This window comes from Gorilla gorilla, chromosome 2 (assembly GCF_029281585.2).
Source record: "Gorilla gorilla gorilla isolate KB3781 chromosome 2, NHGRI_mGorGor1-v2.1_pri, whole genome shotgun sequence".
Taxonomy (NCBI): Eukaryota; Metazoa; Chordata; class Mammalia; order Primates; family Hominidae; genus Gorilla; species Gorilla gorilla.
The window spans coordinates 186,300,267-186,328,030 of record NC_086017.1 but is presented as its reverse complement, the minus strand read 5'-3'; the positions used below and the strand labels follow the sequence as shown (position 1 = coordinate 186,328,030).

The 27,764-nt window shown below is 33.2% G+C and overlaps 1 protein-coding gene across 16 annotated transcripts in view; it reads right to left on the bottom strand.

Annotated features, from left to right (window-relative positions):
• The window catches only part of NAALADL2 (N-acetylated alpha-linked acidic dipeptidase like 2), a 1,364,432-nt gene that overhangs the window by 573,128 nt on the left and 763,540 nt on the right, over positions 1-27,764 (bottom strand). For all 16 annotated transcript variants that reach the window (XM_063704380.1, XM_063704381.1, XM_063704390.1 and 13 more), the window contains one exon: positions 1,243-1,516. In XM_063704380.1, coding sequence (XP_063560450.1) covers positions 1,243-1,516 — 274 coding nt within the window. The remainder of the gene's footprint in view (positions 1-1,242; positions 1,517-27,764) is intronic.

The window sequence follows — 27,764 nt, the reverse complement described above, 5'->3', positions numbered from 1 at the left end:
CTACAGTAGAAATATTGCAGACATTTAATATTATATTAAAGTTTAATTAATGGTAAGACTTTTCAAGGTGGTAATAGTTATATGCAGCTCTTTGGCTAAAAGTCAAAGTATGATATATACAGAATAGAAACGATGCTGGACTGCCAGAAAATCTGCCTCTCCCTCCCACTCCCCCCAAATCTATTAGGAACGAGCATTTACTGTTATTATTTCAAATATTTATGCAAAGTAATTTTAAATGATTTAAACATTCCATATATTAATCAAAGTTAATAATAAGTTAGATTCTGAAACATTTGTGCCATTAACAACAGTCAGAAAGATAACATTATTTCATTGGTATTAAATGAGGCAATCTACAGTTTGATGAAAAAAAAAAAACTAAGTGTATTTTTTAAAATTACACTTTCACATAGAGTTAGAAAACTAGTCCATAGAAAGGAAACTGTTGACCAATTACACGTTGTTATATCTAACTTGTATATTGTTCTTACTATAGGCTATGCTCTGTCCTCCTAGATTTACATATATTTGTAATTTTTTCTCACAACAACCTTATGAGTTGGAACTATTATTGACTCCAATACAGAGATGAGGAAATCAGCCCGTTTCCTCCCCACGGTTAAGTAACAGTGGTTAACTGGGGAGCAGAGATTTAAAACTAGTCCATGTGGCTCTAGAAGCCTTGCACTTAACCACTATACCAAAAAAAAAAACTGCATCATAAATCTGCTGACCCAGAAAAGGTGAAGAAATAATACACACCTGGCTTCTTATCACATGTGTTTTCCATCATGAAAGTAGGGGCGCTGTGTTTCAAATCTTAAATGTGTCAATAATCATATCAATTTTCCACTTAATTTCTTTTGTGTGTACACAATCTCAAAACACAACCCTCTCCATTTCTTTCCCTTTCTCTATATCAATGTATTGAATTTTGCCTCTCCAAAGCCATAGAATGAAATAGACTTGCACTATATGGACAGAGCAAAATGTGAATGACTCAGTCACACATTCAACACCTTTGAATTAAATTTTTCTAACATGTTTTCACTTTCAAAATATGACAAGAAAAGGGTCAGGAGGGCCAAATCTTCCTTCTCTTTCCTGGCACTTCCACACTGAAAAGATTTAATGGTTACTTTTGTACATTGCATCTTGCCAGTTAGTTCAATTTAGATGAAAGCTGTTCTTTTCTAATCCCATCTCACTGTAAATGACAGAGACAAATGGTCATATTACCTTGAGAGTTCCTTTGGCAGAATAGGCTGCATATGAATAGAGCAGGTCTTGGCTGCTATCTTTTCTGGCTTCTTCACTGCAAGGCTGGCCATTAGGATGAAAGCATTGACCACTGCTGCTCAGAGTCACAGTGCTGGGAGAAGGGCCTGGCAGATTAAGCAGCACAGAGTAATTTACAAACTGTACATCTTCTAGGCCCAAAGAGGTCCACTGAGTCTTAATCTTCTTTGAAATTTCTGTGTCATCTTCATTTTTATATAGTTGTACCAAATTTCTGAAATAAATTTGAAAAGAAAACTTTTTTAAAAAGGAGAATACTTTATTCTTTTGAGATATGACTGCTCAATATATGAACAATATTAATAGATGTTGTGGAATATTGAAAGATGAATGAGACAGGACCCTACCACATGAAACATAAACACAAAACAAAGTGGAATGAATTAATTTCTTAAATTAAGAACTAACGGCCCTTGTGGTAGCTCATGCCTGTGATCCCAGCACTTTAGGATGCTAAGGAGGGAGTATCGCTTAAGCACAGGACTAGCCAGGGCAACATAGCGACACCCTCTGTCTACAAAACATTAAAAAATAAATTAGCCTGATGTCCTGGTATGCATCTGTGGTCCCACCTACTTGGGTCGCTGAGGTGGGATGATCACTTGAGCCTGGGAGTTGGAGGCTGCAGTGAGCTAGGATGGAACTATTGCATACCAGCTTTGTCAACAGAGTGAGACTCTTTCCAAAGAAAAACAAACCAACAAAACAAAACAAAACAAAACAAAACAAACAAACCCACTAATACAGCACTATGGCATTGCAGAGAAGAGTGATATTAATGCCAACTAAATCTTCTATTAGTTCTGATCCTTCTATCAACATCAACATAATCCACTTAAAAGTCCATTCCAAAATCTAGGTGTCATTCCAGTTGAGACATTTCTTTGTTATACTTAAGGTGATTTCATTTAAAACGATATGCTTGACATATAGTTATTGCTATTTAAAATAATACAGAGAGAGCTCTTTAGATACAAATTTTATGCCAAATCACATGATGCTATGAGCACAATGTTTTCCAATAAAACCAAAACAAAAACAGAGATTGCCAAACCAATGTGAAATTAATGTTGTGTTGTACTTTCTGTACTTTGTATATTTATTTCTATACCTATCCCATAATCCAATGACACGATTTTTGCTTATGACATACTAGAAGCCAGACAAATCTGTTAAAAATTTTGTATAGTACCTAGAACAGAATCAGACATGAGAACTTAATAAAAATAATTTAATCCTGATAAGGTTTTTTTTTTAATTTTGTGGCTGAAATATTAATAAAAAGGGACCAAAAAAGAAAAATTTCCTTTTGGGGCAAAAATGTATCTTCTTAAAAGAATCTTATTGCTATACAAGCTATTACCTAAGTGTTTATTTTGATATTACTGTTATTTTTGCCCATCACATTATTTTTCTCACTTACTTCCTCCAGGACGATGTTTATTCAACAACTCCTAAACTGAGCTTGTTCAACCTATGGCCCGTGGGCTGCATATGGCCCCACGACAGCTCTGAATGTGGGCCAATGCAAATTCGTAAGCTTTCTGAAAACATTTTGAGACTTTTTAAAAGATTTTTCTAAATTTTTATTTGAGCTTATCGGCTATTGTTAGTGTTAATGTATTTTATGTGTGGCCCAGGACAATTTGTGTTTATCCAGTGTGTCTCAGAAAAGCTAAATGATTGAACACCCCTGCAACAGTACATGCCTGGAAAAGAAATAAGAAGCAGACACAATAGTGGTAAAAAAGCGTTACACAAGATAAAAGGTAAGTCTGAGGCCACAGCTTACAAGCTGGCCTACACAGGAAGACGCAATAAAAACAGTTTCTCAGTTATCTCCTATCTTTGTGAAGCTACTCCTATTCATGCTTTCTTCCCACTTCTTTTTCTTCTTCTTCTTCTTCTTCTTCTTCTTCTTCTTCTTCTTCTTCTTCTTCTTCTTCTTCTTCTTATTCTTCTTCTTATTCTTATTCTTCTTCTTTTTCTTCTTCTTCTTTCTTCTTCTTCTTCTTCTTATTCTTATTCTTCTTCTTCTTTCTTCTTCTTCTTCTTCTTCTTTTTCTTCTTCTTCTTCCTTCTTCTTCTTCTTCTTTCTTGTTCTTCTTCTTCTTCTTTCTTCTCCTTCTTCTTCCTCTTCCTCTTCCTCCTCCTCCTCCTTCTTCTTCTTCTTCCTCTTCCTCTTCCTCGTCCTCTTCCCCTTCTCCTTCTTTCTCCTTCTCCTTCTCCTTCTTCTTTTTTAAATATCTACTTGGATCAGTCAACAGTGCCACCTAAATTTTATGGAATAGCTGGTGAAAAGAATTATATTCTTTTTCATTACCAGTAAGAGGGCTCTGCCTTCCACCTTGTTTTGTTGTTGTTACTTTATCTGTTCTCTACCTTTTCCTACCCCCTTTCTCCATTGCTATTGCATTCTCTCTGTATTTTTGGGATAGGGCAGGTAAACTGAGTTAAAAACAACACAATTTGACAGGAAAGTCATTTACAAAGGTGAACCAATACCTTATTCTGTTAAAATCCATATAAAATGAGGTTTCAAAATATATATTTTATTTATACAAACATAGCAATATATCATCAACATTGACAGACAAAGAGAAGAAAAATGTGAAGACTGCTTTATATTTTGTTTGCTCCTCTGCACTGTTAATTGATGAACATAAATTCACCAGGGAATGTGCAAGATGTTTAATCTGCCATTCCTTTGGTTGGTCTCAGTTGCTTTATGGTGGGAGCAACTGAAAACATTGAATGTTTATACTATAAGGCCTCGAAGGCAAATGAAATACTTCTTTTAGGGCTCAACTGAAGAATTAGTAATTTGTCCCAACTGTGGAGGATTTCTAAATATTTGTCAGTACTAAGCTAAAATTAATGAGTGAAAAAATGTATACAGTCTTTACTTCACTTTTAATTTATGGGATATGTACTTTATAACATCATTTTTAATAATATGAAATAATTTAAACACATAGATAATATACAACTTATACAATGTATAAAGAGTAGTGAAAGGAACCACCCAGGTTATGAAGAAGAAGATCTCTAATATTATCAAAGCCCCAAGAATAGTTTTTCTCTATTCAGTCTCTTACCTTGATCCCCAGGGTATCATCAATCTGATTTTGTTGTTTCCCATTGTCTTTTTTCAATAGGTTTATATACATATATGTATATCTCTTTAACAATTTCTTTAATTATAGGTGTTTTTACTTTTACAAAACTGGTATCTTATATATGGTTTTCATACTTGCCTTTTTTTACTCAATATTGGGTGTCTGAGATTCCTCCAGGTTTTTAATCAGTTTTCCTAAGACAAATATTTTGAAGTTGTTTTCAGCTTTTCACTATTGTAAACAATGCTGCACTGGATATTCTTATTCATGTTTCCTGATAGACATATGCAAAAGTTTCTTTAGGCAAGGGATTATTGGTCCATAAGGTATGCACCTGTGTAACTTTATTCCAAAATGCCAAAATGCCTTTAAAAGAATTTTGATTACACTCTTGCCATCTTTTTATGACAGTTCTACTTCCTCCATTCCTCACCAATAGTTGGTATTGTCCATTATTTTATTTTACTTTTAAATTTTATTTTATATTATACTTTTGTCAATGTAGTGAGTGTAAAGTAATATTTCATTATGTGTTTAGCTCAGAAGTACAACTGCCGGATTGCAGGATATACTAAATAGTTTTCCAAGGCTTCCTTTACCACCCTCTGCTCCTGTATCTAATTTCCGCTCTACAATGAGGGTAAAATTATATCCCATTGTGGTTTTAATTTGCATCTTCATGATTACCAGTGAGGATCTTTTCATGTATTATTTAGCTATTCATGTTGCCTTTCATGTATAATAACTGCTCTTGTTTTTGCCTATATTTATAGAAGTTTTTGTATGTTCTGAATAATCTTTTTTAGGTCATATGTGTGGCACATATTTTATCCTAGTTTTTGTCTTCTCTTTTCATTTGCAATGTATTGTCTTATGATAAGCAAAAGTTTATAATTTTAATGCATAGACCTTTTAATATAATTGTTTTCACATTTTCTGATGTGCTTAAGAAATCCTCAATGCTGTGGTCATGAAGTTATTCTCATTTTTTTTCCTAAAAAATTTAAGGAGTTGTTTTTCACATTTCAGTGTTTATTTGGAGAATGTGTGTGTATGTGTGTGCAGGTGTGTGGTAGGAGGCAGGAATCCAATTTCACTTTTTTCAACGTGAGTCCTAGTACCCCTTGTCAAATATGCCCCATTAATGTGCAATGACAACTCTGTCGTGTATGAGTTGCCATATGTGTTTGGGTGTGTCTGAGTTCCCAAATCAATTCCATTTGTCTTTTTCTTCCATATCCATGACAATGTGCCGTTTTCATTATTACAACTTTATTATAGGTCTTAATATCCAGAATGGGCAAGTCACACTACTTGTTCATCAGGAAATCTTAACTATTTTCCTTTTATCTTCCATATGAATATTGGAATGAGCTCACTAATTTCCATGCCAACATTGTGACTGGAATTACATTGAGACTAAAGATCAATTTGGGAAGAAATGCCATCCTTATAATAATATATCAATAAATCCTTAATATTATTGCTATAGTCTGAATGTTTATTCATATGTTGAAATCCTAACCCCCAAGGTGATAGTATTAAGTGTTGGGGTCTTTGGGAGGTGATTATATTATATTATATTTCCATCATGTGAAGACACAGCTAAAAAGCACCATCAATGAGGGAGCAGGCCCTTACCAGATACCACAGCCACTTTGATCTTGAACTTCCCAGCCTCCAGAATTATAAGAAATAAATGTCTGCTGTTTACTAATTATCTAATCTAAGGCATTTTGTTATAGCAGCCTGAACAAATTAAGATAATGGTCAAGCGTCTGGTCAATGTTAACATAAAAATATGTTTTAAAATTAAAATATTTCCTATTGCTGGTGTAGTGGAATACTATTGAGTTGTCCTATAAAGAAAACCTGCTAAACTCTCTTTTTAATTATAATAATTTTCTTCCTTTTTTCTATGTAAAAAAATTATATCACATGCAAAATAATTAAGGTTTTATTATATCTCTTCTAATTATTTAGAGATTTAACTTTTTTTTTGTTTTACTACACAGGTTATGACCTCCAGAAAATATTTAAAGAAATATTAATGTGCGATAGTAGATATCCATGTTATAATGTATATGTCAGGTTAAAGATGTTCCTTCCATTCTCATGTTGTTAACAGATGTTTTATGAATGGATATTAAATTTTGTCAGAAATTCTGATACATTTATTAAGACAATTGTATGTTTTATTTCTTTAAATTGGTGGATTACGTTAGTAGATTTTTTAAATATTAAACTTGCATTCCTAAAATAAGCTGGACTAATATAATGAATTATAATTTTAGCTATCATGTGATGTATTTTGCAAATATTTTATTATTTTCACATCCATTTTTAAAAGTAAATTTGGCATGCAATGTTCCTTTCAACTATCATTCTGATTTTGATTTGTAATATACAAATCTCACAAAATGAGATAGCAAGCGTTCCTTCTTGATCTACTCTCTAGAAGAGGCTGGATATTATTAGAATTTTTAAAAGACAAACTTTTCTTAAACTAAAAATTGTCTGTACTTGATATTCCCATTATGGGAGAACTATGAACTGCTGATTTAATGATTTTAATTTAAGAATTTTTAAAAATGTATTCTTTGAATCACAGCTCTTTCATTGCACTCCGTGCTAGCTTACATAAATTTTCTAATTTCTAGGTTTCTGGTTTCATCATCTGCCCTACTACTTTTTCTTGAGCTTTTTTTTCCTTGGGAATTTCTCTTATGATTCTGTCACCTCAGGATAGTAGTCCTTCAAAGTAGTTATGTTATAATGTATTCAGCATATATGCGTTTTTCAGAATATCTATTAACAAATTACTCAAAATGGAAATGCACTATAACACCTTAGACATGATTTCTTTGTAGATATTGATTGCTACTCCCACAATATCCAAGGGGGAAAACTCTGGAAAAGTAGTTAAGAATTATGACCTAAGCTATTTCTTCCACAGACTTTCATAATAGAATAGATACTTGTTCAAAATTGATTGAGGTGATACCATTTGGTACATTATCTCACCAATTAGAGATTAGATTATTCAAATCTCCTACACTCTGGTTGTTGACTGGATTCAAGGGAATATGAGCACATCTTTATAGAAACCTAGAAAATACAAGTATATCAATAAAAAATGCATACTAAAAGATGATAACAAAGTTTTTGGATACACATGATTGTAGAAATACTGGTCTCTAGAAAATATGATTTCTTCATAAACAGTGGCAATACTTCAAATAGTTAATCATAAGTTTAAAAATAACTCAAATTGTAGTCTTCCTAAGATTACTTTTAAATTCTGATGCCTTTTAAAATTTTATTTTAAATTTATCAAGTTTAATGTACATGCTTCTCTTGTTTAAGAAAATGATTTCAGAAGATCATATGAGTTCATAGTTCTACAATTATGTAATTTTAAAATTGTTTTAAATCAGCCTTCTTTGACACAGTCTTACAGATACAAATGGTTTAGTCAAAGGGTTCTATTTATTAACAATTTCAAATCATTTAGAATGTTAAATAGATTTTATTGAGAATGTCAACAGTTTATTATACATTTTTTCCCCACAATAAATGTTTCAGGATTTATGGTGAATCACTCTGCTATAATTAGGTAATTTGCTGCATTAAATGAGAAATTCTATTAAATAATTAACTGCAATATAATCTAAGTTTACTAATTTCAGAGAAATTTGCAAAAATAGAAGGGTATAACCTAAAATCACAAGGTATTTATTTGACAGAGTGTTTTACTGTGCTTTAATTTTTAAAATAAGGGTTTCCATGGGCCAGTAGTTTTGGCAGGCAGCATAATGAACTGTCATGCCTGAGACTTGAATTTGGAAGTAACTTTGGCATTAATGTTCCATTGGCAAATGGAGATTAGAAATGGGAGAATTTTGGCTTTAGTAGACAAAATTCTGTTTATATCAATGTTCAACACCTGCTACTGTATGAGCCACAGAGCAACAGTGAAGTCAGAATTGGAGGAAGCCAGGCATGTAGTATTCCTAACACCAGGTTGAATGCCAAGAGTATACTGTAAATGAATGGGGAAAGAAAACATCTCAAGAATGATGAACTGGAAGTACACAGGAAAAAATCAGCACATTCATTAATGCCCATTAACATTTTCTTATGTATATTTACAATAACATATGCAGATACTCATACTATACCGGGTGATATTTCTAATATAGTATTAAAAAGTCAAACATTTCATTAGGTTGTTATTTGAATTGGTATCCAATGTAGTAAAATTCTGCTAATCATGTACTATATATGTGTGATAAATTTTAAGATTATATAGGATGAAATTACCTTTTAATCTCATAATTTTGCTTTGAAAATATTAAGATTGAAACACATGATAAACTGTAATAAACATAGCAGCAAGGAATTAAATGGTTGAGAGGGAAAGGCAGCATCCCGAAGCCTTCCCTTGCAACAGAGCCACTAATGGCATGACAATGAAACAATGGTTTCTTGTTCAACTACTTCTTGCCTTCTAAAATAACATAGTAACTACAAATTTTATATTAAATGTCTACTATTATACTTCATCATCACAAAAAACTCTTGATATAACTACTATGGTTGCCACTTTACACATAAGGAAATTGAAGGCTAGATAATGCAATCAAGATGTTGAACGTCCTAGATTAAATAAGTCAGTTTTCTACTATTCTACACTGAATCTCAGATTTCCACTATACCGTGCTGCTATTTAGAAAAAGCAGCTAGTTTCCCAATCTGAGATGCTTTCCAAAAGCAATAAAAATGATGAGTGTTAGAAAGCACTGTATCCGGGTAAAATGAAAGTTAGGTAGTAAGAGGTAGGTGGAAATAAATCTTTATGCTCATGAGAAAATGATGCTCAGGGAAATTAACGTAGCGATGTAAAAAATACAATAGAATGAATTTCACAGTTTGGGAACCATCTGAACAAAAAAGAAGAAAACAGATTCTTTATACATACTATTTAAAAATCAGTTCAGAAATGGATTATCTGCCAGAGAACGTAATAGTCTCTCCTCTTCTGATCAACGAAAATATGGTACATATCTGTCTGCTCTACAAGTAATAGAAGGCATGCTGATGGGCTCAGTGCCCTCTACTTAAGTCCCAGGCAAAAAGCTGATACTCAACAAATACTTTAATTGATTTGGTATTTATATCAATTTATGTTCCACATGACAGTAAGATAAGCTTGATTTAAAAACCAGAGTACACAGAAATATAACAAACTGTCAACACATCTACTATTACCTGTGCCAGAAAAAAAAAATACAGTATTATAACTCTACATCTTTCACTCTTGCACATATTTGTGCAGGAGATAATTTCATCTCTGGTTAACAGTGAGTGCATATTTGGATTTCAAGAGAGAAGAACACAATAGGGTATCTAAAAGCAGACTCACGGAATGGACAAATTAATCCAATCAGTAAGACAATACGAGTCTTCAAACTTGGGTGGTCAATACACAGAAACTTTTGATAAAAAGAGTCATTATTTGTATTTTTTTCAAGTAAGTGAATAGATAACTGAATAAATACTTGGGAGAAAGTTTTTCCATTTTGATAAGATTGTAATAGAAATGACTAGCCTTTATCACACTTCAAAATAAGCATATTTACTTTACCACACTTCAAAATAAGCATATTAAACACTAACAAAGATTCCCTTTTCTTGTCATTAACACACAAAGATTATTAATCTCTTTCAGTAATCTTAAAAAAATAAGCTTCTTAAAAGACAAGTAGTAGTCTTACCCTTTTTAACACATCCTGAAAAGTCAACTACAGAAGTCTAGCACTTAGTAAATGGTAACCACAATCAATGTTCAGGAAATATTTTTTACTAAGTAAATATACCTTTAAGACTATATTGAAAACCTAATTTTAAGATGTTACATACTTATTTTAGTTTATTTTCTAATACAGCAAACTGAATCTTGAGTACTTCTGCAAGACTGACTAAAATGTAATGGTAATTTTATATAATGGGGAAGATATATTTTTAAAATAATTTTTAGATGTCATCTCTCTGCGACAATGCAAACAGGTTAAGATTATGCCAGAACAATAAATTATAATGATTATGTCAGAACAATATTTAAAACTAGTAAGAACTTACATGTTATTTTTCAGTTGTTAACCCAGACTACCTTCCTTCCTGGGCAGACTCATTTCAGCACCAAACACTGAAATCATCTTAATTAAATCAACTTGTCTTGACATGGCAAGTTACAAAAATCATGAGACAACTAACTTTTAACCCACCCAAACTTATGAAATACATTGAAATCAATCTGTAGAGATGGCTGGCCTTTGGAAGTAATGATAGTATGAAAAAAAAACGAAAATTATAAGTTCTAAAACAATAGAGATAAAACGTGTTTTGAAGCATGCTACACATTTTGGTATTTGAATAAATTATTTACGTGCTTCATCTCTATTGCATACATGAAGAAAGAAAAAAGAGGTTTCTTGCCAACCAGAAATAAGCTGCATTGACAATAGTATATTTCTGATACACATTATTCCTATCAGGCCAGGACCTAGTCTACTGAACCTAATGAATTATCCATGATACCAGAAGAGCAGACTTTCAGCAAAAGTTTGGCAGTGGGGAGTGGGTGGGTGGAGACGGGAGTTTTGGGAAGAGGAGGATGGAGAGTAAAATAATTCTAGATTTTGGATTCAGCAAAGGAGGGCTTAACCTCTGGTTTAAGCATAAAAGCTAGATGATCTTATACATATTAATACATTCTAACCCTTGTTTAGTCCAAGCTGCACCATTTTGTAAGTCCTCAGCCATTTTGCAGGCCCTGGCCACAGTCAAACATTCCACAGGGGTTCGGGCTGTGAGACACATCCTGCCCAGCCACCTGACTTCCTTATCATATCCTGCTGGGCAAACATCCCAGGAACATCCTATCACAGTCCGCTGGAAACAGGGCCAAACTGCCTGATCATAAGAACATCTAATCAATATCCTCCGGGCAGCAAGCCAAACCGCCCAGACTACTCGCACCCAGACCTATAATTATCCCAGTCTGTAGGCCTCAGTGGGCTCTGACATTTACCTGGTCCCCACCTCTGCAGGTTGCGCTTGCAATAGACCTGTGTTGCTGTAGAGCCGCCAACTCTCTCTCTGTCTTTCTTTAACCTTCACCTTCTCTTCAAAACTTAACCCTCAGTTTCAACATTGTAATTGTCCACCCTCAGTTTCAAAATTGTAATATGTTGAACAGTAACATTTTATAGAGTTTCTTCGAGCATTTAGAGTTTTTAGAACATATGTAAAGTCCTTAGCATAGTCTCTAGTACCTCCAGACATTTACAAATGTAACTTCCCTTCTTCTCTTTCTTTCCTAAATGATTTGTCCCAAGTACTGAGAATATTATAAAAACTGCATCAGAAAATATACTTGAACTTAGCTTCATTTTATGGTTGGACTTACAAAGCTCCTATCTGACATCTTTCTTTTTAATCCAAAACAGTTCATGATATTTTAATGTATAGTTCTAGACACTGGATTCAAATTTTTATAGATTTTCTTGTGGGTATATATCCAAAGAAAATTATATCTTTATCTCAAAGAAGTATTCACATGCCTATCTTCATTGTATAGTTTTTCATGATAGTCAAGATATGAAAACAAACCAAGTGTCCATCAGTGGATGAACGGATAAAGAATATGTGGTATCTATAAAATGAACTCTCATTCAGCCATCAAAATAAAGGAATCTTGCCATTTGTAACAATATGGATGAACCTGGAGGATACTATGCTAATATCGAATTAGCCAGAAACAGAAAGACAAGTACTGCATCATCTCAATTATGTGAAATGAAAAAAAAAATCCAACTAATAGAATCAGAATGTAGCATGGTGGTTGCCAGGAGGCAGGGGTATATGGTGGTGGAAGAAATGGAGAGGTATTGATGAAAAGGTACAAACGTTCAGTAATAAGATGAATAAATACCAGGAATCTAATGTACAAATTCATGACTATGGTTAATAATATTTTATTATGTACTTGAAATTTGGTAAGATAACAGTGTCCTTACCACACACACACACACACACACACACACACACACACAGAGTAACTATGGGTAGTGATGAATGTGTTAATTAAGTTGATTGTGGTAATTATACAATGTCTACATATATGAAATCATTATGTTGCATACCCTAAATACATGCAATTTTGTAAATTATACTTCAATAAAGCTGGAGGAAAAATACCACAACAGGTTGAATGCAGAAACACATATGAGAATCTAGCAGTGTTTTATTAAGCCAGACAGTAAAGCGATTTGAAAAATATAAAACAATGCCACTCTTCTCTCTAAATGATTTTTCTTTGAAAAATATTTTTTCATAAAATGTTGTATTCTTAACATGTAACGGAATTTTTATTTTTTAATAAATTAATATCTTTTTATAATTTGTTTTAATCCCATATAAATTAAATATGGACATATATAACTTTCAAAACCATAAGCAGTTTGAAGATCTCAATAGTATGTAAGAATGTAAAGGAGTCCTGAGGCCAAAATGTTGAGAACCACTGCTCCATTTCATGTTTCCTGTAGACAATAATGAGAGGTTTCTAAGAATACACTGAATGACACACGTTTTCCTGTTCTGCTTATGGACATGCCAATTAAGGTTGGCAGAGCAAGCTGTCAGGATCAAGTCTGAAAAATAGCTGAGTAGGAAACATTTCAGAGAATTTAAAGTTTTCCAGTAATACTAGAGATGTTGAACCTTTTTTGAGTTTCGGTCACAAGATGTCATTGTGTGAATGTGAGTGCCTAGATTCATACTACCTACTATGTATAAGTGATACTAATCTAGTTCATGAAAGCACAAATAGAAGGCTAATATACTCCCAGATTTAGAAACAAACAAATGTATTATAACTCTCACCATTTCAACAAGTACCTATTGAATATCTACTACATCTAAGGAAATACAAAATATTCTGTATGGGAGAATCTGGCAAAACCATCTTAACTTCTTTGGCAATGGTCAACTCTTACCTACACTGTGCCAAGTACATTTTTCTGGGCTTTGCCATGGGATACCTATTCTCACACTCATATTCAGCTATATTTTTTTTTTCACAAAAATAACCACTGACACTCTGGGAGGCAAAGGCATGTGGACTGCCTGAGCTCAGGAGTTCGAGACCAGCCTGAGCAACATGGTGAAACCCCATCTCTACTAAAATACACACACACAAAAATTAGCCAGGTGTGGTGGTGAGCACCGGTAGTTCCAGCTACTTGGGAGGCTGAGGCAGGAGAATGGCTTGAACCTGGGAGGTGGAAGTTGCAGTAAGCCAAGATCGAGCCACTGCACTCCAGCCTGGGTGACAGAGCGAGACTCCATCTCCAAAAAAATAAATAAATAAATAAATAAATAAATAAATAAATAAATAACCACTGAATATCTACTCTCCAAAAATAAAGAAATAAAAATAACAACTGAATATCTACTACTGGAAGCCATTGTGTAGCTGTAGTGGTTGAGTTATTAAATAAAAACATATATTATCCTGATATCTGGTTAAATAAGAGAGGTTTCACAACTTATAAAGCAAAACTTGAAGGTACCAAAAAATGCAAATCAGCAATCAAAGTTAGAAATTTTACCAAACTCCTCTGTATATAATAGAATAAGCAGAAAAAGGAAAACAAGAAAATAGATGAGTCGACCAATTTGACATATACAGAAAAGTATACCCAATAACTTTATAAGTGCACGTGAAATGTTTACAAAAATTGCCTATATGCTAGGCCATAAAGCAAGTCTCAATACACTTCAAGAGGCCAAAACCACACAGTATATATGCCATGAACTCAATAGAATTAAGTTAGAAATAAATAACAAAAGAGTAGAAAATCTTACCTTCTTGGAAATTAAACAATGCCTTCTAAATAACCAATAAGTCTATGGTGAAATCGAATAATAAAAAATCTTTTTTTTTTTTTTTTTAAACGGAGTCTTGCTCTGTCATCCAGGCTAGAGTGCAATGTCACAGTCTCGGCTCACTGCAACCTCCGCCTCCTGGGTTCAAGTGATTCTCCCACCTCAGCCTCCCAAGTAGCTAAGATTATAGGCACCCGCCATCATGGCTGGCTAAATTTTTTTGTATTTTTGTAGAGATGGAGTTTTACCATGTTGGCCAGGCTAGTCTTGAACTCCTGACCTCAGGTGATCTGCCCACCTCAGCCTCCCAAAGTGCTGGGCATTACAGGCTTGAGCCACCACGTCTAGCCTAAAATATCTTGAAATGAATGATAATGGAAACATACCTAACAGTACTTGCGGGAATGAGCTAAAGCAGTGCTTAGAGAAATGTATTGCCTTAAGCAAACGTATTTTTAAAAAATGAAAGAAAAAGATAAACGATCTAGATTCAATTTAAATAAATTAGAAAGAGGCAATGATATAAAAACTCAAATTTTTAAAAAGGAAATAAAAATAATAGCAAAAATGAATAAAAATGAAGACAAGTATACAGAAGAAAAACTCATCAAAGGGAATTACTGGCTATATATTTGATCAGCTCCGATAATACTATTCATGAAAAGAAAAAGAAGGAGAGAGAAGGCACAAATTATCCATCTCAAGAAGAAAAAGCGAGGCATCATAAAAGATCTTACAGGTATTAAACAGATAAGAATATATTTTGACAGGAATTATGGAAATGCATTTAAAAATTTTGTAAAGTATAAAAATGTCCTTAAAAATCTAAGTTAAAAAACTGTCACAAAAGAAAATCTAAATATTCAATATCTACTTAAAAATATAGTTAACTATATTATTATATCCTTCCCAGAAAAAGAAAACTTTCCAAACCCAGTTATCCTCTAGATTAATTGTTTTACATATTTCAAAAAGAAATCAGTTATAACAGACACATGCAAGAATCAATAAAATGGAATTGTCCAAAACTTTTTACAAGGCCAAGAAAACTTTGCCATCAAAACATATCAAAAATATTAAAAGAAAGAAAAATTATCATCAAATATCCTTTATAAATATACTTGTAACACTTACAAATAAAATATTTATAAATTGTATTTATATAAAAAGACAAGTGCATTATGACCTAGCAGGATTTGTTTTAGTAATGCAAGGTTGATTTAACATTCAAAAATCAAACATTCTAGCTTACCACTTTAAAAAAGAAAGGTTATTTCCCTAAGTTTGGAAAAGAGCATTGAAAGTAACAAACAATTAGAAAATTAAAATTTTAAGAAAAAATATTATTTATGACAGCATTAAAATATCAAATACACTTGTTGAAAGATATGCAAGAAAAAAGAAAACCACAAACTATTATCGAGAGAAATTTTAAAGGACTTCAGCAATTTGGAGGGATTCCAAATTCATGTTCATGAGCTGGAAAGCTCAATGTTGTAAAGATGTCAATTGTTCCCCAGATTTGACTTGCACTATGATGCCAAACAGACAAGTAGAACAAAGCAACAGAATATAGAGTACAAAAAGATTAAAACATATGTAATAATATTTCAGATGAATCATAGAACTAAATTATAAAGGTAAACAATAAGGATAACAAAGGAGAACATCTTGGGTTGGTTCCAAGTCTTTGCTATTGTGAATAGTGCCGCAATAAACATACGTGTGCATGTGTCTTTATAGCAGCGTGATTTATAGTCCTTTGGGTATATACCCAGTAATGGGATGGCTGGGTCAAATGGTATTTCTAGTTCTAGATCCCTGAGGAATCGCCATGCTGACTTCCACAATGGTTGAACTAGTTTACAGTCCCACCAACAGTGTAAAAGTGTTCCTGTTTCTCCACATCCTCTCCAGCACTTGTTTCCTGACTTTTTAATGACTGCCATTCTAACTGGTGTGAGATGGTATCTCATTGTGGTTTTGATTTGCATTTCTCTGATGGCCCGCATGTTCTCACTCATAGGTAGGAATTGAACAATGAGAACACATGGACACAGGATGGGGAACATCACACTCTGGGGACTGTTGTGGAGTGGGGAGAGGGGGGAGGGATAGCATTAGGAGATATACCTATACCTAATGCTAAACGATGAGTTAATGGGTGCAGCACACCAGCATGGCACATGTATACATATGTAACTAACCTGCACATTGTGCACATGTACCCTAAAACTTAAAGTGTTATAATAATAAAATAAAATTAAAAAAAAAAGAACATCTTTACTATCTTGGTTAGACAAAAGTGAAACCACTAACCAGAAGACAAAACTGACAAACTGGATTTCACTGAAATTAAAAAGCTATAATCATTAAAGATACCATAAAAGTTTGAAAATTTGATCAATAGTTCAAGATATTTGTATTAAATATATGTAATGAAAGACATTCATCCAGATGAAATAAACATCTCCAGAAAAATTATGAGAAAACTCAATTTTTAAAATGGCAAAAAGATTTAAGGTGGTCTCCCAGAAAATAGAAATAGTTATATGAACAATAACCATTTGAAAATGAGGCAACATATTTAGTTACCAAGAAGCTAATTAAAAACACAATGACATACTACTAACATAAAACTCAAACTAAAACTAACAATACCAACTGTTGGCCAAATATGGAATAACTAGATTTCTCATATTCTGCTGGCAAGAATATATAATACTCTTTAGTATAAACCCAACAAAAACGCACATATATGTATATGAAGACATTTACTAGAATAATATATAACATTACTCACAAGAGTAAAAAACTGGAGCTGACTCAATTGCCTGTTAGTAATAAAATGTATAAATATTTGGCCACATATTTATATAATAAAATATTATACACTAATAACATGAATGGCTGGGCACAGTGGCTCACACCTGTAATCCCAGTTACTTTGGAGGCTGAGGCAGGAGAATCACTTGAACCCAGGAGGCAGAGTTGCAGTGGGCTGAGACTGCGCGATTGCACTCCAGCCTGGGCAAAAAGAGCAAAACTCCGTCTCAAAAAACAAAACAAAACAAATAAAATAAAATAATGAAATGAATAGGATGAATCACTCATTTTATTACTATATAATATTTTATATGCAACACCATGGATAAGTCTCACAGATATAGCCAATGAAAGAATTCAGACAAAATAAAGCACATATTTAATGATTCCATTTAAAATTAAGAAATAGACAAATTCATGATTATAAATGTGAAAATAATTGTTATATTTGAGGGCAGCTAATGACTTGAGAGGGTGCACAAGTGGGAGACCTCTAGGTGGTAAGTTCACTTTATAAAATTTAACTGAAGGTTTGTATACTTTGCTGCATATATATTATATTTGGATAAAAAAAGAGTTTAAAACAAAAGCAAAAACAAACAAACCTCCTTTGGAACAATATCACCTGTAAGAAAACTCAGATTGCCTTATCATGAGGCTACCTTTGATCAGTGGGTGTTAAGATTTTTCATAATGTGATGGACATGCCAGTTAGAATAAATTTAAAATATTGTGAAGCATTTTAGACTCTCTGATATGCATTTTGCATATTTCTTTTGTATACAACCTGTTGGTTTTTAATAAGTATGCTTTGACTAATTATCTCCTCTTGGGAATTTACATAATATATAAACTAACTAAAACTTGAATAAGATTATTGTGCTTCTTAGAGATATTGGCTTATAAATAATAAGCTGATTACCTTAATTTCATCAAGCCACACCATTCATCCAGTGTGCTTCATTTTATCCTAAAAATTTAGCTTAAAAAAACATTGAAATTCACTGTAATACTTTCTAGAAATTTGGTCAGGCTATACATTAATGACAGCTAAATTAGCACAGACACTATCTATTCATGTCCCACTGCCCTTTATTTGATAGTCACTGTCATTTCTATGGCTTCTATATGTACAAACTGATTTAATTTCTCTCATCAGCCAATGCATCTAGATGTTCCTAACAAACACAAACCCCAATGAAGACAAAACTCAAGCCAATTTTCAAGGGAAATGATTTAATTCTTTAGAGCCTGTTACTCCAAATCCTTGTTTGGCTTCTTAAGCTTATTTTCAATGTTTGATTCAATGGTTAGCTAAAGGCCACATAATGCATGAGTTGGTATGTGGTTAAAACTAGAGCTTTGATATTTCTTATAGTCAGCCATTGCTTTTTTCACAGCCGTAATAATGTTACATAATTATATTGAACACTGTTAAGCTAACTTGAGAAATAAGTACCAACCAAGCAACTTCTGGTAATTGCCACCTTTAGTATTACTTCTCGTGGATGGCCAGCAGACTATTTTTAGAGTCTTCAGCAGACTATTTTTAGAGTCTTCAAAAATATATGCAACTATTTCCAAACTAAATCATGCTGTTTGGGAATGCTGGAACTAATTTTTTGTACATGTGAAATGAACACAATAAAAAACATTTGATTCCTAAGCAAGGAAGTGGTACAAAGCGGAGTTGCTTCTTTTGCCTCATATTTTTGGAAACACAAAGCTTCTGCAAGGACTGCAAACTGGAAATGAGCACATGCTGTTGCTGGGCAAGCTTTCCTCCATGTTTCTCTCAAGAACTGAAATGTCTTGATTTTTATATGCATTTATACCTCCCTGTGTAAGTTTTGGGCATATGTGCCTAGCTGGGGTATACTCATTGCATACATAACCAAAAATAAATGAAGTGAATAAAATTGCTCTTTTTTCATTAATTCAATTATGTTGCCATCCATGATCTGAAAACAAGAGTATGCAAAACACCTAAAGCACTTGTGAATCAATGTTTTAGATACATTCCGGAGGTTGAAAACTTGTTTCCTTCAAATTACATTGGGTGTTCCCATATCTTGTGTTTTACCAACATTTAAATATTCTTTTCCAGGTGCAGTGGCTCATGCCTGTAATCCCAACCCTTTGGGAGGCTGAGGTGGGCAGATCACGAGGTCAGGAGTTCGAGACCAGCCTGGCCAACATGGTTTAACGCCATCTCTCCTAAAAATACAAAAATTAGCTGGGCATTGTGGTGGGTACCCATAATCCCAGCTACTCAGGAGGCTGAGGCAGGAGAATTGTTTGAACCTGGGAGGTGGAGGTTACGATGAGCCAAGATCACACCATTGCACTCCAGCCTGGGCAACAGGGCGAGACACCTTCTCAAAAAAAAAAAAAAAAAAAGAAAAAAGAAAAAAAAAATTGCTTGTCAACATCTGCTGGAATGGGAGAATGTTTGTCTATTTGAGACAGGGCAAGAGCTCTGTACCTCACTAAAGACCTCCATCCCCAATAGTCTAACACTTACCATTCACTTATTTATATTACCTCCTTGTCCTGCCTGAGTAGGCTTTTTAGTTATGTGATCTCTGACCTCAGAAAAGTAGTCTTGGAAAGAACTATCTACTTTTCCATAAATTTATTGCAACTATCTGCATCTATCTTTAAATGAAGAGTATTTGAATACTCTCTTAAAGCCTCATTAAGTCTGAGGTAATTGAACTGATTTCCTAAAAATGAACAGAACCAAAAATTAGGTGAAGAGATGGCCACAGCAAAATTTAGTTTTGTTTTAATATTAATAAAACTGTTATATTTGACAAGATGAGGCAAGGGGAAGGGGGAATCACGGTACATAATATTCAAAATTGGTCATCCTTTTTCTTATGTCCGCATTTATACTATTTCTTGACATACTAAAATCAAAAAAGAATTTTACAAATCAAATAAGAATCCAGGCAGTGCATTTGTGACAGATTATTGGCATGCTAGAAAATGCATTTATCTTTGGAAAGGATGATTACAAATTGGCACTAAAATTATTCATCCATTAAGGATCTACTGACATGTCATCATGTCATAGAAATTAATAGAAAAGAAATCATTCTATTACCTCTAAAGAGGTAATTCCACCTAGTCCTACATTTTTCTTCAGAAATATGTTTATTAGCACCTAGCCTGTCTATCTGACTAGACCCATCCATTCAGTCTTACTTTCTGCACTATCCAGAAGAATTATTTCAATTATATTTAAAAGAGCAGGTCCTGAACTGACAGACTGTTTTAAAATTTTTCACTGGAATGAGTGCCGACTGGCCTGTGTGGCAAAAATTTAAGAACCGAATTCATTAATTAGTTATATGGAGACAACTGTACCCCCTCCAGGAGCGAGCAGGTAATCTTAAGATCACTTTCTATCCAGTGGTTAGGAAGCATTATTTGCAAAATTTCTGAGGCCAGGATCCTCAAAGAGACATTAAGGAAGTCATAGAAGTGGCCTGAAAGGTGTGCAAAGTCTGCTGATGAGACACTTAACACTGGGCAATGAGGAAAATCCAGGTAAGCAGTCAATTATTAGGTAATCAGAGAACAAGAAGCACGGCTCCAACACAGGTTTCTAATCCTTGGGCAGGTCTTCAGTTCCCGGACATAGAAGAGCAAGACATGTATGGAAAAATGCTGTCGTGGAAGGAGACAAGGGTATGATTCAAGTGCTGGGATCTTGTTAAAGAAAAAAGACACGATAGTGACCTGGAAGAAAAGTAAGGTTTTGTTGGTGAAATTTCTCTGATTTTTAATGAATTAGCAGTAATAATAATCATGACTTATAAATGTTCACATCAACCCTGAAAAACAGTAGCATCAGAACATTAAAGATGAGAAAACTGAGGTTCAGGAAGATTGAGTTAACTAGAAACTCTCATATCACCCCTCAATAGTGACTGATTTCAGAAGTTGTTATGGTGATTTTACTACTTGTAGATATCAAGTAACTTCATTTGGGAAAAAAAGAGGGCTGTGGTGGCTGAGAACCACTAAATAAGCTCATAAAAATTAGTCCGTATAGTTTAAAGTACCATAAACATGTAGTGAATTAGTAAACCCCATTAACTGACAAAAATACCTTGTATTTTTTTTGTGTGTGTGAAGTAAACTCCACAACAAAATCAAGCATTTATGTATAAGGATCCAAACTAATGCACAAGAATGTCTGTACTGCTGAACTGCAGACCCTAATGGTTAGGGCTGTAATTAACAAGGAATATGTGAACATGAAATCATATCCTTATTAACTACATTTTGTTAAAATATTGGCACAATTAAAGTTACCCAGTTTAGTAGGAATGAATACAATTAGCTCAAATTTCATTCATAATACCTTTACTACCTTCATTGTTCTAACAGCACAATAATATGTTTCTTGTCTGTAGAAGACTCTATAAGAAAAAAATGGTTTTCTGATGACATCTGATTTTTTATTTTTCAGGGGCCAGACAAAGAAGACTGATGATAAGCAATACCTTAATTCACCTAAAGCTCAGACAAGCCATGAATAGATCTATCAAAATCAAATCAGTAACTGACATCTGTACAAAACATGCAATTAATCCAAAGGTTTATAGCCTTTCAAGATAAATAACTGTCATGACGGAAGCCATCCTTTACTGAAGGAGTGTTTCATCTGAAAGACACAGAGGCTTTTACAGCATTGCTGAAAGTTCAGCAGAAAATACAGCAGAATTTTCAGCTTTGTTGTAAAAGGTAACACAGTATCAATGACTGGTTTCCAATAAGTGTGTCAATTTTTTTTACTATTTTCATGTAAACTATAAGTTGAATACCATTGATTTATTAGGTAAAAATGCTGTTAGGTAAATTACAATAATAAACACAACCTATCAAAATAAAAGCAATGCCAGTATTTCTTCTCCAAATATCTTCATTTGTTTCAAAAAGTCATTCACATAAAATGGGCATGTTGGCTCATATTGAGTATATTTTTCTTATAAAATACAATAATGGTATTCTAATGAACAAATTTTTCACAAAAATTTTCTTCCCGTTACTTTAACAAAACCATTATGGAGTACTGCATTTTGATTTAACCATAGGAGTTCCCTCTTACAGTCCACAGGCGTAGAGTTGTAAATAAATGGGATATCCCATGTCATATGAGAAGGGGAAATGCTAATGTTGGGATCAAAAGTGTGGTTCTGGAGACAAATTGCGTTCAAATATCTACTCTGCCTCTTACTAACTAAATGATTGTGGGCAAGTTATTAAAGACCCTTAAGACTCAGTTGCTTCATTGGAAAATGGAGATAATAACAGTACATATATTAACGGGTTGCTATGGTTAAATATAATAATTCCTATAAAGGACTTAGCACAGTGCCTACTCAGTTCTCATCCAGTGCTCAGTTCACCATCATCTGCCTTCTGTACCTACTACACTATGTAAACGCATAGTTACCTATCTAGATTGTTCTTTCCCAGGTCAAGAGCAGATATATGTCCTGTGTATGTTCCCATGCCTTCAAAAGCTGTGTGTCTTCATTTGATTTTGATATATCAAATGCCTAATTTCCCATGAATATCTCCATAACACTAGAAGATAGCACTAGTTCCTACATGACCTGACACTGGTAACCCTGTGGTCTCAGAAAAAGCTACAGATATAAGAAGTGGAAATTTTGTTTTGATTACATAACTTCCCTACAACCTCCCTTAATATCTAATAGGACAAAGACCAAACCTTATTTTTCAGTGTTTAGGTTTGTCACAGCCTATCTCTATTTTCATTGCTAATCTGATCTACTCCCATCTATTGGATGATTCAGAGACAGTCTGGCACTGATTCTTCCACTAACTAAATGCGAGATCTTGGACAAGTTATTTAGCCTCTTGGAAGCACAAATGTCTTATAATGATTCATACTTCACTGAGTTGCTGTTACAATCAAAAGCATTAATGTTTGTAAATTGCGTAATAAGCAATAAGCATAAGCACTCAATAAGTAGTTTCTATTTTAGACTTGCACTGATTTCAGCCAGTCCTGTGTATCACCTGAGGCTGCCATATGCACTGCCACCACCACTACTTGCTCCCCTCACCCACTCCAGAGAGCCATTTTGGCACAAATCAGCCAACTCTAAACTCTGTCCTGCAAATAACTTGGCATCTGGCTCGTAAAGCTTTAACCAATTTTCTGCGTTATTTAAGTATTTCATACGAACTTTCTGAATCAGCAACTCTTGTTATTTCTTTAAGTCTAGGTAAAAATAGGCTTTTAAATTTATTTTAGAGCTGCTCATTTCTGGGAAAGCTGACTTAAAATTATGCTCATAGTGGGTAACCAACACAATGCTGAGTTAAGAGAACAAGGAAAACAGAGACAAAGGGAGGAAAGAGAGGAAAAGATGAAGTGAGGAAAGGAGGAAGAAAGGAAGAAAAAATGGAGGAGGAGGAAAGGGGATGAGGAGAGGGAAGAAGAAAAAAATGAAGAAAATTAATTTATGATTCATGGTCTTTCCTGATTCCTGATGTGTGTCATTATTTATATCTGGAAAGATGTACTGTTTTACCATATGATTTCTTTTTGTATATCTTCAGTAAATTTGATTTTATCCTATAATCAAACTTTAACATAAATGTAACAGACCCTTTTAGCTTTGTTTTCTGTGTTACTAGTTAATGGGATATAACTCATTTTTTTTTACCTTACTATGACTTGATTAATTAACTCATATAGTAATGTGATCGTGAGTTGATAGTTCTCTAGTGTATAGATGTTCTAGAAAGTATATTTGAAATAAACTAGCATTAATGGGCTTTCTTAATGGACATGGGCACCGTATAGGAATCTTATTACTAAAGGTAATAAGAACAATTCTAGATTAATGTGTTTCATCTGTTCTACTTTTACTGCTATTATTTTTCAAGGGAGAGTAATAAAGTGTCCTTTAAATTACTCTCTTGAAAGAGAAAAACAAAAACAAAACATTACAACAGTTATCCCACAGGTGCGTCTGAATGATGTCAACTATCCTGACAAAAAAATACGATATTTTTTAATATGTGGCTGTTTTATTGTGTTAAGCAGAAATTTTTAGTGAGTGAGTGAATTTTTTCCTTAGCATCAGTATGTCTGCTATTACAAAATGGGAGGACTAATCATTTTTGATTTGGGCAAATATTTTTCGTAATGAATACATTATTTTAAGAATAAAACATGAAAATTTAAGAGCATTTCCTTGTACATACTATTTCCATTAAGAAATATAGTTGCACATCACAATGCGTTATCTTTGGATTAACTCTTGTTTGTTAATCAAGCAAGTCCCATATATTTAAACACACCGGGTTTAATTGGCACCAGAAAGCATGAGGGAATACATCCAAGATCTACTTTAATGATGCCAACATTTCAGGGAATAGATGACACTATATAAATATGAATGACAATGTAAGTTAGGAATCTGTAGGAATGGCCAACATATTTTGTTATAAGTAAAATATGTAAGTGTTTTAAATACAGAGGTACTTTAGTATAAAATAGAGGCATGTTTCTAAAATTAAGACAAATATATTTTCTCTAAATAGAATATACTAGTGTCAATAGGAAGTGTCAGCCTTTGATCAAATATAATCATTGAGCTACTTCTCCTTAGATTATTTTTATTATTCATTTCCATCTGGAATGCCTTCCCTGGAAACCTACACTATTTAAATTCTGCCCATTATTCAAGTTCCTGTTCCCTAAGAGAATTTTTGAGCATGTGCATAAAACGTAATAAAGGTTCTGAAGTATCTATATTTATTTGGTGTTTTTCCAAGGCAGTTTCAATAGATTAAATTAAAATGTGTATCACTTTAGATTGAAGCAATGTCCCCACCTTCTCTCATCCCAAAAGCTTTACTGAAATAAACTGCTCCGTTTCAAAGTTCTAATCCTTTGGCCTAATTAAGGGATTTCTATCCTGGTTAGAATATTAAAAATGCTCTGAGCTAATGGGCCTTTTTGTTTCAAATGTTAGCTTTAATTTCCTGTGAATAAAATTTTACAACGTGGAAAATATTAGGTCTTATTGAAACACCAGTCAAATATAGTAAGTATGAAAAATGTCAATTAATAAATAAATAAATCCTGCTCAGCCTCTATAATCATAGTAATTTTAAAGGCATATAAGTTTTAAAGTAAATGTTTTAATATTTTAAATTTTGAAATTTAAAACATTTTTAAAATGACATAGGCAGTATGGTAAATAGAGCACTGGATTAGGAATCACGCTTTTTTTTACCTTTATTACTCAATTTTGTATAGTTGTACAGTCATGTAAAATTGGTCATCTCATATTATTTTGAGGGAAGTTTTTAAACTTTTTCCCTTTTTTCTTATTTTCTTCCTCTTTTCTCTTTTGCTTGCTTTACCTTCCTCCTGCCTACCACATCACCCTTTGCCATATTCCACATTAACAATATATGTAAGCTTCACATACAATATAAGTAAGATTTAATATATAATTACATATTCACTTATATTACGTATTCTTCAATATTTTCACCTAGAACACACATACAACACATAAACATGTACATACACAAACCTATGTAGAAATTATTTCATAACAGAAAAGTAAGATCAAAGTGTATGTGCTTTTCTATATCCTGCTTATTATACTTAATCTTACCTCTTGAATATCCCTCCACATCACACGGAATGTTTCTTTTTTTAATTCTTACCATATTATCTTAACTAATTGCAAAAACAATATTTTATGCTTTATAATATACCATAACATTCTAGATATATCCTTTCATTTTCCTGACAACTAGTTTGAGTAGTCTCTTTTCATGTTTTGTTTAGCCATTCAGATTTAATCTCCTGTAAACGCCCTATTCAACCCTTGGCTAATTAGTTTGCTTGTTTGGCTTTTTCTTGGCAGTTTGAAAGGGCTGTCTTTACATTACATATATCCATCATATTTCTGTTATGCGTATTGCAATTTTTAATATATTTCATTCTATTGTATGTATAATATTAATACATTCATGGAATTTAGTATGTTACTATTCGTTGGCTATTTTCAGGGTTTCCCATCACAGGCTAAGAATATTTACTGCTTTATTGAAAATGAAGACTTGTAGACTTTATTTATTTTTTAATTTTTTTAAATGCTGCACATAAGTGTGTTAATCTTTTTGGAACATAAGCAGTGAGAAAGCTCTTCACATTGATGATATTTATAGGTTCTCAAGGTCTTTAAATGACATAAATATTCATTACCATCATTTATGAGGACCTTCTGCTCTTCATAAATATCCACCAAGTATATATATATATATATATCCAAAATAACTACTACATGTGTCAGTAACATATCACCGTAAGCTGGCAGCATGTACTATTCCTTAAAATCTATTTATGTGTACTTAATCTTTTGTTGATCATGTGATGTAATGACATGTACAAGACATCATCTAATTTTCCTATGATTAACATTCTTAAGTTAGAGAAGTTCAACTAAAGCACTGTTATTCCTCATTATCTAAATGACATAATTACCACAGACATTTTAAAAAGAAAAGTGGCCATTTTCAAGAACAAAATTTACTCTTTCTCAAGAATGTTTGTTAAAACTGAAATATAACCATGTACTAGTTATGCTTCTGCTCTTCAAAGAAATGTACTTCTCCCTGACTAGTTTGGCAGTAATTGGATAGACGAAATATAGCATCACTTCTAGACTCTGCACTGAACTAAATGCTTTTTTTTCTGCTTTTATCTTCAGCAATATATTTTATAGCTATTGAATAAATGCAGTACATCTACGCATGTTATCTGGAGAAGTCAGAAAACCAATATTCACCATTTTAAGTTGATTTAGGAACAGACGACATGTTTTATTTTATGTTCTTTCCCTACTACACCTTCTATTTAAGACCCACTAAAAGTAGAGAAAGGAGATCAAACATTCACAGAAATAAACGCTCCCTTTCAATTAAACAAAGCTTTTGCTTTTTAATGTCAGAATAGAAGTTCCTTTGTAAACAATATAATTTTGTAGCCACTGCAAAGGCAATAGATTTAAAAACAAAATAAAGCAACATTGCAAGTTATCTATAACTGAGAAGGCAAACATTCTAAAATGCAACCTGGACAGTTCAATCTGTGCCTGGACTGACCCATATAATCCTCAAGGAATAAAAATTAATTCCAAATGCAAAAACGATTCATGGTTATTCTTCAAATAATATTATCTATTAAACTTGTTCTGGCCTTACTGCGCTTCTCCATTTTCCATATTATTTATTTCCTTTCTATCTAAATTGAGTTTTATAGTTCAACCATGTGGAGATTAGTGTATGCTTAGTGGAAAAATGCATTATCAGAAGAATGTAATATAATGTTGTCTCCTAAGGAGGAAACAGAAGCATTATATTCAACGTTTCAGCCAAGTTACTGGGATTGGCTATCAGCAATCCACTTCGTAACAGAGTTGACTCATCGAGCACATGCTGACTGACCAGCTAGTGCCAAGTGAACAGGAGCAATGATGGCCACTA